The sequence below is a fragment of the Cetorhinus maximus genome, chromosome 9 (assembly GCF_964194155.1).
Source record: "Cetorhinus maximus chromosome 9, sCetMax3.hap1.1, whole genome shotgun sequence".
In the NCBI taxonomy this organism is placed as follows: domain Eukaryota; kingdom Metazoa; phylum Chordata; class Chondrichthyes; order Lamniformes; family Cetorhinidae; genus Cetorhinus; species Cetorhinus maximus.
In genome coordinates, this window is record NC_135887.1 from 8,212,581 (window position 1) to 8,229,129 (window position 16,549).

Below are 16,549 nucleotides of genomic sequence, written 5' to 3' on the forward strand. Positions count from 1 at the left end.
CCTATATATCCTGGCGGGTATTGCTCCCCCTGATATAAGAAGAACGGTAGCCAGCAAGAAAGAGTGACTCCGTCAAACATCAGATGAGAGGCACCCTCTACATGGTCATACACCTACACCCAGCCGCCTAAAGTCAAGGAAGAGCTTCATGAACAGTGTTGTTCCATTACAATCAACCCCATCTGAAGCCCACATCGCCTTGTGGAAAGACCTGCTCGCCAGTCTCGAACAACCCCCAGCGATGGAAATTCTACCGGATGAAAGCCTTCCCCCAGGAGCTAATTGCAACTGGGTAATCTGGAAGTGCCTTAACAGACTTAGGACTGGTGTAGGTCGTTCAAAGGTGTCACTAAGCAAATGGGGATATACAACCAGCCCGACAGCTTGTGAATGTGGAACTGAGCCACAGACTATGCAACATCTCCTGCAATGCCTAGCGCTAGAGGAACCCTGCACTGTTGCAGATCTTGCCGAATTCAACAACAAGGCGCAAAAATGTGTCCAGTTCTGGCTGGGCCATGTATAGACTGTCCGTGGACACGATAAGAAGAAGATCAGCCTGTTTGACTGCGTTTTGCACGTACCTTTCTTGGCCATCAAGTCCTAGAGTGGGACCTGAACCCGAACTTCTGGCTCAGAGTTAGGGACGCTACCCACTGTGCCATAAGACACTGCCCTGAGGCATTTTGCCAGAATGATAATTATCTGTGTCAATCTCACAGCCATTCTTCAAAAGATATCCTGACATTTACTCATGAAACAGGCTTTGTAACCTTAAAGTAAACTCATCACAAAATTAATTCTATTGGAAAAAAAATTCTTTTTTGAAGTTACCGTGCTTTTTACTTAAAGCCTCTGGGTAATTTAAATATCAAAGTAAATTATTCCGTGCTTGGATATTTCTTCCGTAATTGAATCTTTCTTTATGCCCCCCTGGTGAATATTATTGACATCTTGTTGTGTTCCTTTTAATGAACATCTCACTCAGAATGTTACATAAAAGTCTGTTGCCCTGACCGATTTCTAAATCTACGAGTGTGGATGGTGGTGCTTTAATGAGGATGAATTAGTTGGCAGATCATTGTAATGTGCTCTTGGTACTTTTTGCACAGCCAGTTCCCAGCTGCGGCCCTCAAACTGGCTGTCTGCAGGGAGTACGTGTGCACTCTTACACTGGCTGAACGGAGGGATTGAACTTGGAGCAGATGGGAAGTACTGGTTCTGATTAGCATATGACGCGTTACATAAGTGATAACTGAATAAGTGCCATTGTTCATGAGGCAGGCTTATATGATCACATTTTTTTAGATACTTTTTGATTAGAAGTGTGGCTCTTAATTTCACCACCTTGCTATTTCCAGTGATGGTGCTGAAACTGAAACAGGGCAAAGTATGGATGCTGCTTGCCTGACTGGTCTGTCTGAGCGGCCCTGTTCCCGCTCCTTACTTAAAGAAGCACAATAGTCATGCCTAATGCCACCTGGATCTCGTAGTAGGGAGGGGAGTGAGTTGAGATTTTCCTTTGGTTTACATATACACCCACGCTACGCTCACTAGCAAACGCATGCTTTTTTTAAAAAAAAAGAATGTTTCCCAACATATTTTTTTTATAAGAAACTAAGTTTGTTGGAGCAGAACACCTTCAGTCTGTCCGCAAGCATTACCCAGACCTCCCTGTCGTTTGCCATTTCAACACTCCACCCTGCTCTCATGCCCACATGTCTGTCCTTGGCTTGCTGCATTGTTCCAGTGAAGCTCAACGCAAACTGGAGGAACAGCACCTCATCTTCTGACTAGGCACTTTACAGCCTTCCAGACTGAATACTGAGTTCAACAATTTTAGATCATGAACTCTCTTCTCTATCCCCACCCCCTTTCCGATCCCCCCCCCCTTTTTTTTTCCAATAATTTATATAGATTTTTCTTTTCCCACCTATTTCCATTATTTTTAAATGTATTTCCATCCATTGTTTTATCTTTACCTTTTAGCCTTTTTCGATTCCTTCACCCCACCCCACCCCCACTAGGGCTATCTGTACCTTGCTTGTCCTGCTTTCTACCCTTAATTAGCACATTCCTTAGATAATATCACCACCTTCAACACCTCTTTGTCCTTTTGTCTGTGACATCTTTTGGTTATCTCCACCTATCACTGGCCCTCTATCCAGCTCTACTTGTCCCGCCCCCCCTTAAACTAGCTTATATTTCACCTCTCTTATTACTGAGTTCTGTTGAAGAGTCATATGGACTCGAAACGTTAACTGTGCTCCTCTCCGCAGATGCTGCCAGACCTGCTGAGTTTTTCCAGGTATTTTTATTTTTGTTATAAGTTTGTTGGAGGTTCAGAAGAAAGAGTCCCAGTACATGGGGGAAAAGGGGAGCTGGAAGAGGTCAGGTGGTTGCCATGGTTTTTTGAGATGATTCTGTCTGTTGGTAATACCGCCTGCCTTTATAACTGGACAGCTTTTAGCCAGTTTGTGAGAGAAAAGCTTGAAAATGCTCTACTGAAAATCAAGTATTGGGCTATAAGAGACTTGCTGCATCATGTTGGGACTGACTGTTTTTGGTTAATTATTATGGTTTCTGTAGTTACAGTGCAGGGTAAGTTATCACCTTATGATTCATGGTCTGTAGGTAATATATACTCATGAGAAATAAATTAGAATGCAATGAGGGCAAAGGGATTTTCAAGTCTTCTAAATCCCATAAAGCTATGGAAAAGATTCCAGATAATTAACCTGTTTCAAGTGCTACTGTTGTCCCTTTGATGCATTTTCAGGCAAGTGGTCCATTGTAGGAAGTGCATCCAAAGACCACAGCATCAATCAGCAGGACAAGTTAAACTCGAACTTTTAAAAAAAAACAAATGGGCGGGGCCGGAAATTCCCACCGAAAGTCAATGGAATTTTGGCCACCTCTCCAAATTTTCCATCCCGCCCGTGAGATTTCCCGCCACGCGCAGGACCGGCAAATCCCAGCCTATGCGTGGGAACGGGTGCGATGACAGACCACCATGACATGATGCTGCCATCTCTGTTTTGTTGTGATCGCGAGGAAGACCATGGGTTTTTAAAAAGGAATTCAAAGTCCCAGTTATCAACTGAAAGAAACTAAGCCACAAGGCTTCATGTTTTAAACAAAAACTTGTACTGTATAAGGATTAAACAAAACAAGCATTACTAATTTAACACTATATTTTATTCTTTAAAACCAAGTACCTTAGTAGACCACGTTCTGTTTTGTTTTGTTTTAAATTCAATTGACAAGTTCTCTATGTTGTCCAGGATCCTAAGTGTTCTTTCACTTCTCCTGGGACCAAGGTGTGTCGCTGCTTTTAGGAATTCAATTTGATTCTCCTCCGTATTCCTGCTATTCTCCGAGGTATGAGATTCCCCAGGACCCTTCCGTTAGTATTAGGTCAGACGACTCTGGCTCCAACTCTGTTTAAGCACCTAATACCTAACGATGTGGACACCCCAACTCAAGCCTGGGTTTCCCTGCCTTCCTGCAGAGAAGTCCACTGCTCCTGGTAGATTTCTCTCTCTGCTTGTCTCAAAGCTGTTTCCAGGCCTCAACTAACTATTTCTGAGAGAAATAAAAACACGCAGATAAACCCAAAACAAAGGACTATCTCCCTGTATAACCTAACTCCATAGCCACGTGGCAGACTTCGGGATGTTCCAAACAAAAATATAAACTAATTAAAAAACCCATTGATTCTGTGACCCACATGAATAATTTATACCTCTTAGGAGAAATAATGTCCTATTTCCAGATTTGTTGGCTCCACCAGGAACCTGCCCCCGCTCCCCCCGTCCACCCCAAAGGTACAAAGGTGCTTTTAGCTTCTTTGATCTGGGAACTACATGAATAAATTCCTTAATGAAATAACTGTAGGCCTCCTGTCCTTATCAAGAGCTCAGTGTTGGGCCACCCATTGTTTAAGCCTTCTCACTCGGACCTTATTAAACACAGGTTACCCTTTGAACTGTAATTACCCCAGGTCTGTTTACCCATTTCTCAACCAAGAGTTTCCATTTATTTACATTTAAATTCAATTCCGAAACTAGAAGTTATTTCCTAAATCAATGTTTTTTTATATAGGCGTGCATTCACACGTAAGTTTTTCCCTTTGAGGAACAGTGGGGAGGTGATGCGAGGACTCCCGGGCTGATCTTCAGCCTATTGAACTGCTTCATGAACGCTCCTTCCAATGGCCAGCAAGTCCTGGTGTGGGGCTTGAACCTGGGAGCTTCTGGTGTAAGTTAAGATGAGGGGATTTTGGACGAGTTTGCTTACTTAGGGTGGAAGATGGGAGGCTGGCTATGAGAGCATAGAGTTAACAAAGGTATGGATGAGGGTTTCAGCAGCAGATGAGCTAAGGCAGGGCCAGAGTTAGGCATGGCATAGAAATTAGAGTCAGATCGTTCAGGAGTGTAAGAAAGAAACACTTAAAGATGCAAAGGGTAGTAGAAATTTGGAACTCTCTTCTGCGAATGGCAATTGATGCTCGATCAGTTGTTAATTTTAAAACTGAGGTGGATAAAGTTTAGTTAAGCAAAGTTATTAAGGGATCGGGGGCAAAGATGAGCAAATGGATCAGCCATGATTCATGAACAGCAGAATTGGGTTGAGAGGCTATATGGCCTACTCCTGTTTCTATGTTAGGTCCTGGTGAGGGAGTGGATGTGCGGTTGGAAATTCATTTTGGAATTAAATAGAACAAAAAAGTTGCGAACAATCCTTTAAACTATGTCATAAGCACTGCGCAGATAATACAATGAGAATAATTTACATAACTTTGTCTCTTTCTTCCCAAACATGTGCCTTTTCAGGGAGAAAAGAGCAACCTACATGAACTCGCGGTGCTTCCATCATAACATTCCTATCTTTACTTGAAGCTTTTTTGTATTTATGTATTTTAGCTTCATGTGGTAAAATTTCTGCTTAGCTAAGACAAACACTTGCTTTTCCAATAGGTTTTCACTCAACAGATAAGGACAATGGCCTGGATTTTGCAGACAACAGTCTCTGGCGAGTTAAGCTCAGAAATTGCTGTCCAAGTTCTCTTTATTTTATTCGTCCTTGGGATGTGGCCAACAGTCATTGCCCATCTCTATTTCAGAGGGCAGTTTTAAGAGTCAACCACATTGGGTCTGGAGTGAGGACAGCAGATTTCCTTCCCTGAAGGATATTAGCCAACAACAATCGACTATGGTTCCAGATTTTTATTGAATTCAAATTCCACCATCTGGCGTGGGCGGGATTCGAACCCGGTTCCCGAGAGCATTAGCCTGGGTCTCTGGGTTACTAGTCCAGTGACAACACCGCTATGCCATCGCCCCTTTTAGACACTTCACTGTAACAGTATCTCACGGACAGACTTGACACGTAAATACATGGAATGCCATAACGTTGAGGTATTTATGCAATAGAAAACATGCCCAAAAAGTTTAGGGATTGTCCATTTTAGAGTGAGTGAATTTTTAATAAAGTTGCGATCCTTAATCCCTGCCAAATATCAGCTCTGGCACTGAAAATTAACTTTTAAACATACTCTGTCTGGTTCCTTCAGACTTCGATTATCAGAGATATTTTAAAACTTTAATTTTTAACTTTCCTTCTGGCTCTTCTCTCTCTCTTAATTCCATCTTTCTTGCCCTCTTTATTCCGCTTTCTATACATAACTTTACATTGAATTCAATATTCTAACTTCCTGTTCAGACTCTGTGTGCTTCAGGAAGATTTCAGACAGGGATGTGAAATAAGTGCAGCATCCATTACATGAAGTGAGCTCCTGGGCAGAGCAGTAGAGACTATAATAGGATTTGAGCATCTTTCTAGATGGATGAATAAAGATGGGCCAAATGGCCTTCCTTATCCATAATTATTTAATGACCTTGTAATGGCTATTCATCAAATCTATGTTATTGAAAAAAACAATTGAAAGCATTCAGCCTGTAACATGGCTCTGCCCTGCCCTCTGCTGTGTGTGGCAGTCTTTTGCCACTGATTTGCCTCTTTTTTCCATGCTTTTATTTTATGTGAAATCATAGAGTCACTCAGAGCTCCTGAAAATTAGATGGTTTCTGCTCCGATCCTGCCACCCTGCACACTCTCAACATAATGAACAAAATGTAATCTACAGTAGCTCTGACTAAATGCAGAGTATAAAGGGGGAACAAATTATACAATTGAAAAGAAATTAGCATACAAGATAAACTAATCATGACTATGGGTATCTTGTAGCAGTAAGCAATCATTTATAACCCTTTTGTAAAACTGTGAAAGATGAGCATTTCATATTGGTACAGACTGATTTTTAAGAAGTTAACCAGAGGTTTGTTTATCATAACCTGCTCATTGTGGATAAATATGATGAAAGCTGGAGCTACACCAAGGTCTGCTCCATTGGTATTTAGAGATGAACCAACAGTGAGTTTGATCCCAAACCTCATATATTCCATGACTGAACTACAGCTCCTATTTAGATTAGCTTCTCTTTAATCCACTTCATTTTATCTCCTTGTTATTTTGGTATATTTTGTCTCTTCAACATTCCTTGGTCGAGGAGATTGCCAGATGATCTCCCCTACTGCAGCCCACACCCCCTCCCAACGCCAATCCAGCCCAGCCTCTTTTTTAATTTATTCTTTCAAGGGATGTGGGCATCACTGGCTAAGCCAACATTTGTTGTCCATCCCTAATTGCCCTTGAGAAGGTGATGGTGAGCTGCCTTCTTGACCGCTGCAGTCCATCCAGTGCAGGTACACTCACAGCGCTGTTAGGAAGGGAGTTCCAGGATTTTGACCCAGCAACAGTGAAGGAATGGTGATATAATTGGGGTGGTGTGTGACTTGGAGGGGAACTTCCAGGTGCTGGTATTCCCATGCATCTGCCTTTATTCTTTTAGTTGATAGAGGTTGCGGGTTTGGAAGGTGTTGCTGAAGGAGCCTTGGTGAGTTACTGCAGGTGCATCTTGTAGATGGTACATAAGGCTACCACTTTACATCTGTGGTGGAGGCAGTAGGTGTTTGAAATAAATGTTGTCAAATCGTTTGTAAGTAAAGGCTAAATGGTGCAGGAGAGGGCCCAGTATCACTTGTCACATTGAATTTTTGGCTCAGATTAGGTCCCAGTTTGTTTTGTGGCCTTGACTAGTTGAGGAAAACTAAGCAAACCTTTGCCATTGAAAGACAATTATCTTAACCTATTGACCAGGTAGTGTGCAATACTGGATTACACTGATTTACCTGGTAGTTTTCCCTCCCTTAGGAACGTCAATACAGATAGATGTGAGGTAATATATTTTGGTAGGAAGAATAGAGAGGTGGCTTATTACTTGAAAATTGCAAGTCAATGTGGGATACAGTAACAAATGGATCTCGGAGTACAAATACATCAGTCAATAAGTGTTACTCCATAGTTTAGCAAGGCTATAAAAAAGCAAACCAAGCACTAGGCTTTAATTCTAGAGGGATAGAATTGAAAAGTAGGGAAGTTATGCCAAACCTACACCGGACCTTGGTTGTAGTACTGTGTGCCATTCTGGTTGCCATATTATAAAAAGGAAGAAGAGGCACTGGGGAGGTTGCAAAGATTTGCAAGGGTGATACCTGAAATATGTGGTCATGCATATCAAGAAAGGATTGATAGGCTGGTTCTACTTTCTCTTAAAAAAAAAGGGCTGAGGGGTGACCTTTTAGAATTATGAAAGGTTTTGATAGAGAGAATGTTTCCTCTTGTGGGGAAGAGCATAACTAGAGGCCATTAATAATGACCAAGAAGTCTAACAGGGTGCAGAATACTGCGTTTGTTGGGCGGGCGCACACCGACCCGAACGAGCGTAAAATGACGCGCGATGACGTCAGGGGAGCGTCCCGACGTCATTGTGCACTTGCGCGATATTTCGGTCGGTGGGCGCACACGGTAGTCGGCAACGCGCCCGCCGACAATTAACCGGCCCGTTAGGGACATTAAAGTTCTAACTAAATGAAACTTTTTGCTGCCTGGTTGGTGGGCAGGCGAAAAGGCCAGGCGGCCTTTGGATTTTTTGTGAAACCTCATCCACGGGCGGGATGAAGTTTCGATCAGTGATTAAAAAAAATAAATAAATAAAACTAATTTCTGACATGCCCCTGCTCGTGTGGGGACATGTTATTAACATTTTAAAATTCTTTATTTTTTAGTTTCAAAGTTCTTCAGCTCCCTGAGGCAGCTCTGAGGCTCGGGGAGCTTTTACTGTGCGCATGCGCACACTTCCGCGCTTGCACTCCTCCCACCCCCACCCCGGCAGCGCTGAACGCTGGAGCGCGTGTTTCACGCTGGCTGGCCGTTAATTGGCCCACCAGCGTGAAATCCACGCCCGGGCCCGATTGCGGGCGGCGGTCGGCTTCCTGGCCTCTCCTGGGCCTGCCCACAGCGCCCGCCCGACGAGGGCAAAATGCTGCCCAGGGAGTTCAGCAGAAACTTCTTTACCCAAAGAGTGGTAAAAATGTGGAACTCGCTTATGACAGAGTGTGGGTGAGGCGAATAGTGTAGATGTATTTAAGGGGAAGTTGGACAAGTATCTGATGGAGAAATTTATAGAGGTTTACAATGGTAGATTTAGTTGAGGAAAGATGGGAAGAGGCTCAACTGAAGAAAAACACCAGCTCGGACTGACTGGGCCAATGGCCTGTTTCGGTGCAATATTTCCGACGTAATCCTTATCTTGGCCTTTCCGCTTATACGATAAGTTAAAGAAGGAACTCCACATAGAAAACATGGCATAAGCCCATACGGACTTTATCAGAGCATTTAATAGTTGCCAACTAGAATGGGCCACTGGAGTGCATGGAACTAAACATCCAAAATTTCAGATGAATACAAAAAATAAAAATCTAAAGAAAATCGGGGAGTTCCCATCGAGAAAAGGTCACTGGGATCTGCCGCTCTTAAATTAGAAAGCAAGCTATTTTTGTTGTTGTCCAGCTCTCATTCACCTCATGGACAACACTTGTTTCTTCTTGTGGTCCTGCAGTGAAACCTTTTGGATAGCCTGACTCTAATAGTGAAATAAATAGGTGCCACCAATAGCTTGATTGGGTTATAGATTTTTTTTAAAGGACCTGAGTGTTTTGTTTCATTCACAAAATGGCTTTGTTTTACTGAATTACTTCATACCGATCATAAAACTGAAGAGATGCAATCATTTGGGTTCATCAGCTGAACCGCAGCAAGAGACAGTCTAAATAAATAAAGCTGCATAGGCCAGAACTGGTTCAAGGCAGGTCATTTCATACAAGTCTTCCTTTATTCTCCCCTCATTTAAGAGATACTGTAGGAATTGTAAATCTTTCAAAAGCCATTTCATTATCTCCTTCCTTTTATAGAGATTGTCTTATCACTTTGTACAGACTGATGCACAGAATAATTGTCTCTAATAAACAGAGGACCATTTTAGTACTAAACTCTAATCATGTGTTGTGGATTGCATATTTACAATTAGCATTGACAGTATAATAACTAGTTAGTTGTGTTCAGTCGTAAAATTGCTGTTCTGTTTTTTGACCTACAAGAAGCAAAATGAAAACCATTGTATTCTACTCCAGATAAGTCATTTTTCATGCTTAAGGGTTTGAATTATACAATAATTTGAATTGAGTGAATTTGAATTTTAAATAGATGGTACCAGTTAAATGTCCCTTGCACTTATTGTTACTTTGAGTATATTAGAACAATTCTTAAAACGAGGAGCTTGGGTAATATGCATTAAGGATCTTTATCATCAGTGTTATCTCCAAATTTGCAGATGACACAAAGCTGGGTGGGAGGGTGAGCTGTGAGGAGGATGCAGAGATGCTTCAGTGTGATTTGGACAAGCTGAGTGAGTGGGCAAATGCATGGCAGATGCAGTATAACGTGGATAAATGTGAGGTTATCCACTTTGGTAGCAAAAACAGGAAGGCAGATTATTATCTGAATGGCTATAAATTGATAGAGGGGAATGTGCAACGAGACCTGGGTGTCCTCGCACACCAATCACTGAAGGTAAGCATGCAGGTGCAGCAGGCGGTAAAGAAGGCAAATGGTATGTTGGCCTTCATAGCGAGAGGAGCAGGGGTGTCTTGCTACAATTATATAGGGTCTTGGTGAGACCACACCTGGAATATTGTGTGCAGTTTTGGTCTCCTTATCTGAGGAAGGATGTTCTTGCTATAGAGGGAGTGCAGCGAAGGTTTACCAGACTGATTCCCGGGATGGCAGGACTGACATGAGGAGAGATTGAGTCAGTTAGGATTATATTTGCTAGAGTTCAGAAGAATGAGGGGGATCTCATAGAAACCTATAAAATACTAACAGGACTAGACAGAGTAGATGCAGGAAGGATGTTCCCGATGGTGGGGGAGTCCAGAACCAGGGGTCACAGTCTGAGGAAACGGGGTAGACCATTTAGGACTGAGATGAGGAGAAATTTCTTCACCCAGAGAGTGGTGAGTCTGTGGAATTCGCTACCACAGAAAGTAGTTGAGGTCAAAACATTGCATGTTTTCAAGAAGGAGTTAGATGTAGCTCTTGGGGTGAAAGGGATCAAAGGATATGGGGAGAAAGTGGGAGCAGGCTATTGAGTTGGATGATCAGCCATGATCATAATGAATGGAGGTACAGGCTCAAAGGGCTGAATGGCCTACTCCTGCTCCTAGTTTCTATGTTTCTATGTTTTTTGAAGAAAATAACCTAAGGTAGCAAGTCTCCTTTTGAAGTCATAATGTGATAATTCGAGATAACTTCAGTGTCCTGGAGGTAAAATGGTCAGATCAGAGACAACCATATAGGAGTGAAAGTGTAAACAATTGCTCAGTACAACATATGAAGCAAAGTTTTACATTGCCTTGCGTAAGAACAATAATCGCCCTTCAAATAATTAATTTGTATGTTTTTTTAATTCGTTCATGGGATGTGTGCGTCGCTGGCTAGGCCAGCATTTATTGCCCATCCCTAATTGCCCTTGTTCACAGGGCATTTTCTTTTAAGAGTCACATGTAGGCCAGACCAGGTAAGGACAGCAGATTTCCTTCCCTAAAGGGCATTAGTGAACCAGATGGGTTTCATAGTCATCATTAGATTTTTAATTCCAGATTTCTTTTATTGAATTCGAACCCAGGTCGATCCCAGGTCCCCAGAGCATTACCCTGGGTCTCCAGATTACTAGTCCAGCGACAATACCACTATGCCATTGCCAATGCTGTGAAGCGTTTTGGAAAGTTTCCCATTAGATATTATGTTAATGCCACATGCTTTCATTCTCTTCTTTCTTCATCAGCATTGATTGGTAACCTGGAAGTGACTGAGCATTTGGATTCCCCTGACCCTTCCAGTTAAATCTGATGTTCCATATAAGGCTGAAACATTGAGAGCACACTTTGGAAGAGCAAATTTTACAACGGCTTCAGAAAGGACTTTGTAGGAAGTGGGACTAGAATAATGGAAAGGACGCAGGCAGCTATTTTAAGGTGGAACCTCTAAGGAACAAAAGCACAACACATTAAGACCAAAAATGCAATTGCTAAATAAGGAGATGAAAATTTACCTCCTAACCATTTATATATTAAAAAAATAGTTTAAAAGAATGCAGGAGAACAGGAATGGGAGATCTACAATATCCAGTTGGGGATAATTAAAAGGAAGAAGCAACCAGAAATGTGGATATCAACAGAAGCAAAAAATATTTCTGCTCTGAGATAATGGCCGATCTCATGTGGCAGTGCTCCTGGACAGTTGGAGGCTATGTTGTCAGCGGGGTGGAGGCGGGGTGGGGGGTGGAATTACAGGGATGGCGGTAGGGTGCACATCTCCATTGAGAGAATTTGGAAGCAAATTTGTATAGGTACATTTAGACTGTGACCTTGGTGTCAATGTGAAGCATAGGGTTGACGCTATAGATGCAGCATAAATCTGGAGCCTGGGGCTTGACTGAATCTGGAGAGAAGCTACATGAGGCTACTTGGGGATGTAGTCCCCACACTGCCTGCACTTTAATAACAGATGAAATGCAACTCTAGTGCGGGTGTAATACTATTATTATTTTTAGCTAGCATTGGCAAAGAAAGTAGAAGTTATAAGAAAGGTTCTGTCATTTAAATTTGCGACTGATAGAAAATATAAAGCTAAATCCACAAGGTCATTAAGCAGTATTGCATCTATAATAAACTACATCTGGTAACTATTCTTAGGAGCGTTGAAAACCTGAAGATGAGCAATATATTCCAATATTCCAGAAAGGAATGAAACCTGAACCAAAATATAATGGATCAATAGCCCAACATCTATAATGGTAAAAATGCTGATATCAATGTAAATAATGTTACTGATGCTCTTCAAAAGACCACAGAAACCAGGCACAGCGGTCAGCATGTAACAAGGAAGCTATCACTGATATAATGGAATTCTTTGTAAAGATGCCATGCTAATAGATGAGTGTTTTTTAGTGAATACAATTTACTTGAATTTTTGGGGTAAAGTTCTACGTGAGAGTTTAAGGAAGGAAATCAATGGATCACAAACCTGCTCAGCAGGACAAGAAGTAAAGTGATCATGAATAGGAAAAGCTCTGTTTGGCAGGGATCTCTTCTCCTGTTCCTACTATTCATAAATTACTTTGGCGAGAGCATCTCTTGTATCATTATAAAATCGGCCGATAACATCAAGTGTCAAGTATCAGGGAGATAACAGGGCTGGAAAGATCTGGATCAATTAAGCGCATAATTGCAGTAATTCCATCTGCTATTCCATAGTCTAAGTGTAAGAAAACCACAAGTGAAATAGGAAACAGTAAATGTACATGATGGAAGGATGTGTAATAGTGGGGGAGGAAAAGATTTGGACGTGATTATTCACTAAAAGCTTCCAATCAATGTAAGTACATCAACAAAACTAGTTCAATACTATGGCATTAAACAATAGATCAAATTTATTCCAGTGTTGAGTATATCACTGCTGAGACAGCGGTTGCAATATTGTTCACATCTTTTTAGGCTCCACCCTTTCAAAAAGATATTGATGCACAAGAGTAGATTCAGGAAAGTTAAAGATGAGAAGCGACTGGCAGAATAAAGATGATCAGTGATCCAGGTACAAGATGCCGAGAGGCATAGATATTGTAAACGGAAGCAGGCAATTTGATGCTGACTCAGAGTACTGAACTGAAGGATATGGGCTTAAAATTTTAAAAGCCTGATTTAAGATTAGATTTTTTTACAAAAACTATTTTTCCACAGGATCTTGGACATAGTGAGCAGATTATAAACAGAAACATTGGTGCTGTATCATGTACCTCCTCAAAAAAAGGCAGTTGGCTAATGTTTGACTGGGGATTGAGCTAGAATATTTCAGATAGTTATAGATGGTTATACTCTAATTATCAAATACTACACACGACACTTGTTTCTGTGCCACTGAGGTCAGGAAGCAGTATTACCTATTGAAGTCAGACTAAGGCTGAATAGTGGAGATGAGGGATGGATGAATATCCTGGAGTTTTGTTTGAATATTTTTGGTGATCAGGGAGTATTTTAACGGAACCTTCCCCCAGGGGATTAATAGACTGAGACGAATCAGTGGCAAGGTGGATGGTACTTAGGTTGTGGAATGAATGGGCTTGTTTGGCCAAATTGCGAATGCTCATTCTATAAACTTTATAGCAGCAGATGATTGGTCATTGAGTAGACAGGACATGATTCAAAGTGAGAAAGGGGAAATTTAAAAACAAAAAGCTAAAAGCTACTGCGGATGCTGGAAATCCAAAACAAAAACAGAATTACCTGGAAAAACTCAGCAGGTCTGGCAGCATCGGCGGAGAAGAAATCAGTTAACGTTTCGAGCCTTCATGGCCCTTCGGCAGAACTGAAGCATAGTTAGAAGAAGGGAGAAATATAAATTGGTTTAAGGTGGGTGGGGGGGGTGGGGGGGGAGAGACACATTGAGGGTGTGGTGATTGTGGAGATGAGCAGATAATCAAAAGATGTCACAGACAAAAGGGTCAAAGAGGTGTCGAAGGTGGTGACATTTGTCTGAGAAAAGTGCTAATTAAGAATGGAAGACAGGAGATTCAAAGTACAGCTCTAGTGGGGGTGGGGTGGAAAGACTAACAAGGTTTTAGTTTAGATTTAAAAATAATGGAAATAGGTGGGGAAAGAAGAATCTATATAAATTATTGAAAAAAAAGGGAGGGGGGGGCGGGGAAGAAACGGGGTGGGGATGGGGGGAGGGGGAGTTTAAGATCTAAAGTTGTTGAGTCACCAATATTCCAAGGGGAAATTTAGGTGTGGTAACGGGAAATACGTCACATTATGATTGGCCAATGCATAGAATGAACTTCTGAGTACAGCCACCTTACGCCTTAATGAAACACTGGAGTATTGGAGGCAAAATCTTTGTCATTTACATGACATTACAATTATAGCATTGGCGTGAAGCACTTTTTCTTCACATCAGCACTAGAGTTGTATAAATCCAGAGTTAGGCCCCGACCTACCTCTGGAGCAGGGAGCTTCTCCACTTTGCTTCAGTCAAATTAGCTTCTGACCATGGATTTATACCTCAAATCTGGCAGAGTAGTGGAGATCAAAGCATCTTCACACACACTGTAATGTGAACAGGTTATAATGTAAGTACAGCGTAAGGCCTAGATGCTGGGAGAAAAGGCATTGTTTTTCGGGATTATTGAGCTGATTTATTCAATTGATCTTATGAAAGAACTGATGGCGCCGTGACCCTTCAGAAATGACTATTGTCACTCAACAAGCATGACTTTGAAATACTTCGGCTGCATTTTCACAATAAGTGTTTCGAGCTGCAAATTGTGTGTTTTTTAAATATAACTGAAAGAGCAAGCGTTTGTGTAATTTTTCACAGGTAATTTTTGAAAATGTTTTGATAAATTATTTCCCATCAATATACCCTCACAGTTTAAAGTATGGTGCGATTTGGGTTTGTTGCCTGATATCTAAAAGTAAATTGTTAAGCTCTTAAAATATTTGGTTATCTCGTTCGACGTGGACAGGACACTGAGATTAGGATTTGGTCTTTCTTCAGTCGGATTCACCAGATTGCCCAGCTGATAAATTAAGTGAACTATTTCTAACTAAGTCTCGTTTTGTGCTCATCTTCCCACAGGTTTGGCAGATCCCAGATCACGTAGCACTCCGGTCGATAACAGATCCCATCGTCGTTTTGGAAGGACACTCGAAGAGGGTCGGGATTATTTCGTGGCATCCGACTGCCCGGAATATTTTACTTAGTGCAGGTAATATCATCACCATGGACCATCTTGTTCAAGCTGTGATAAATTGAAGTTGCCTGTAGGCAGTGCAAGTGGCTGTTACCTCCCAGTGTTTCATTAAGGCGTAAGGTGGTTGTGATCCCTTTTCATTTGACACATGGAAAGATTTAACTTTAACTTATCTACAATGGATATTTTTGTTGTTCCTCTCTCCTAGCAGCTTTAGACAATAAGATGTTCAGAAATTTGCTGCTTTAAGAGATAATAATACCGGGGAGGGGGAGGCGGGGGTGCATTTTGCATGATTCATGTTTTCACTTAATATGGAGGAACAGCAGATTGCTACACACAGCTCACTCTGTATGGAAGGAAAGCTACTCCCAAGTAAATGCTACTTCTTAGGGCTGTATTAAACATCAGATTTTGCCCTGAGCCCGAGGAGAGCGGGAAGTGGTATTTCCAAACAAGAAGGCGGCAATTTACAATGTGAGTCCTTTCCGGCTGCAATTGTGCCCCTCGTCTTGGTCAGTTTCCCAATGGCAGGAAAGCTAACATCCCAGTATCCCAAGGCGGGGATAGTGCACTGAGTCACTGGGGCAATTTTAACCCCACTAAAAGAACAGGCGTATGTGGATCGAGCCGGATGTTCAAATGTTATTTGACTCCCCAGCCAACCCAGTCTGCTTGCTTCTGGTTTTAAAGGGGGAGGGGTGGGGGCAATGGGCAGGCAAACAGCCAGTTCGCAGGAGGGGTGTTGGCAATTTAAATATTATAAATCTTTCACCCACAACACATGTTCAGCTCACTGGCCTGTGTTTTTGTATGTCATCCTTTTAAAGGCTGTTGGTAGGTTAAGTTAGTGTTCAATTTTCAGGCTCTGACTCCAGTTTCTAATGATTCTTCAAAAATGCCGGTAAGGATATTATTAATATCATTAGCCTTCTGTTTTGAGCTGCGGTTTCTGAAGCCCTCCTTTTACTTTGGAGTAGCTTTTCTTCCATACAGAGCTACCTGCCATTCCTCCACATTAGGTGAAAACATCAATTATGCAAATGCCCTTTACTATTATTATTTCTTGAAGCAAATTTCTCAACATTTTACTGTCTGAATCTGCTAGGGAAGGGGAGGAACAAAAATATCCGTTGTAGATAAATTTCAAAGTTTTTTGTCTTTAATTTTTTATTAGTGACCACCTTAAGTGAAATTACACTTTCCTTTAGTACTTACCAATTCCCCGCACCCCCGTTCCTCCATGGGAATGTTACTTCCAAGTTGGTTGTGTGTCTG

General features: G+C 41.8%; 1 protein-coding gene across 3 annotated transcripts in view; it reads left to right on the forward strand.

The window, feature by feature from the left end:
- The window catches only part of LOC144684345 (coronin-6-like), a 326,360-nt gene that overhangs the window by 257,172 nt on the left and 52,639 nt on the right, over positions 1-16,549 (forward strand). For all 3 annotated transcript variants that reach the window (XM_078548008.1, XM_078548009.1, XM_078548007.1), the window contains exon 4: positions 15,157-15,286. In XM_078548008.1, the coding sequence (XP_078404134.1) occupies positions 15,157-15,286 (130 nt within the window). The remainder of the gene's footprint in view (positions 1-15,156; positions 15,287-16,549) is intronic.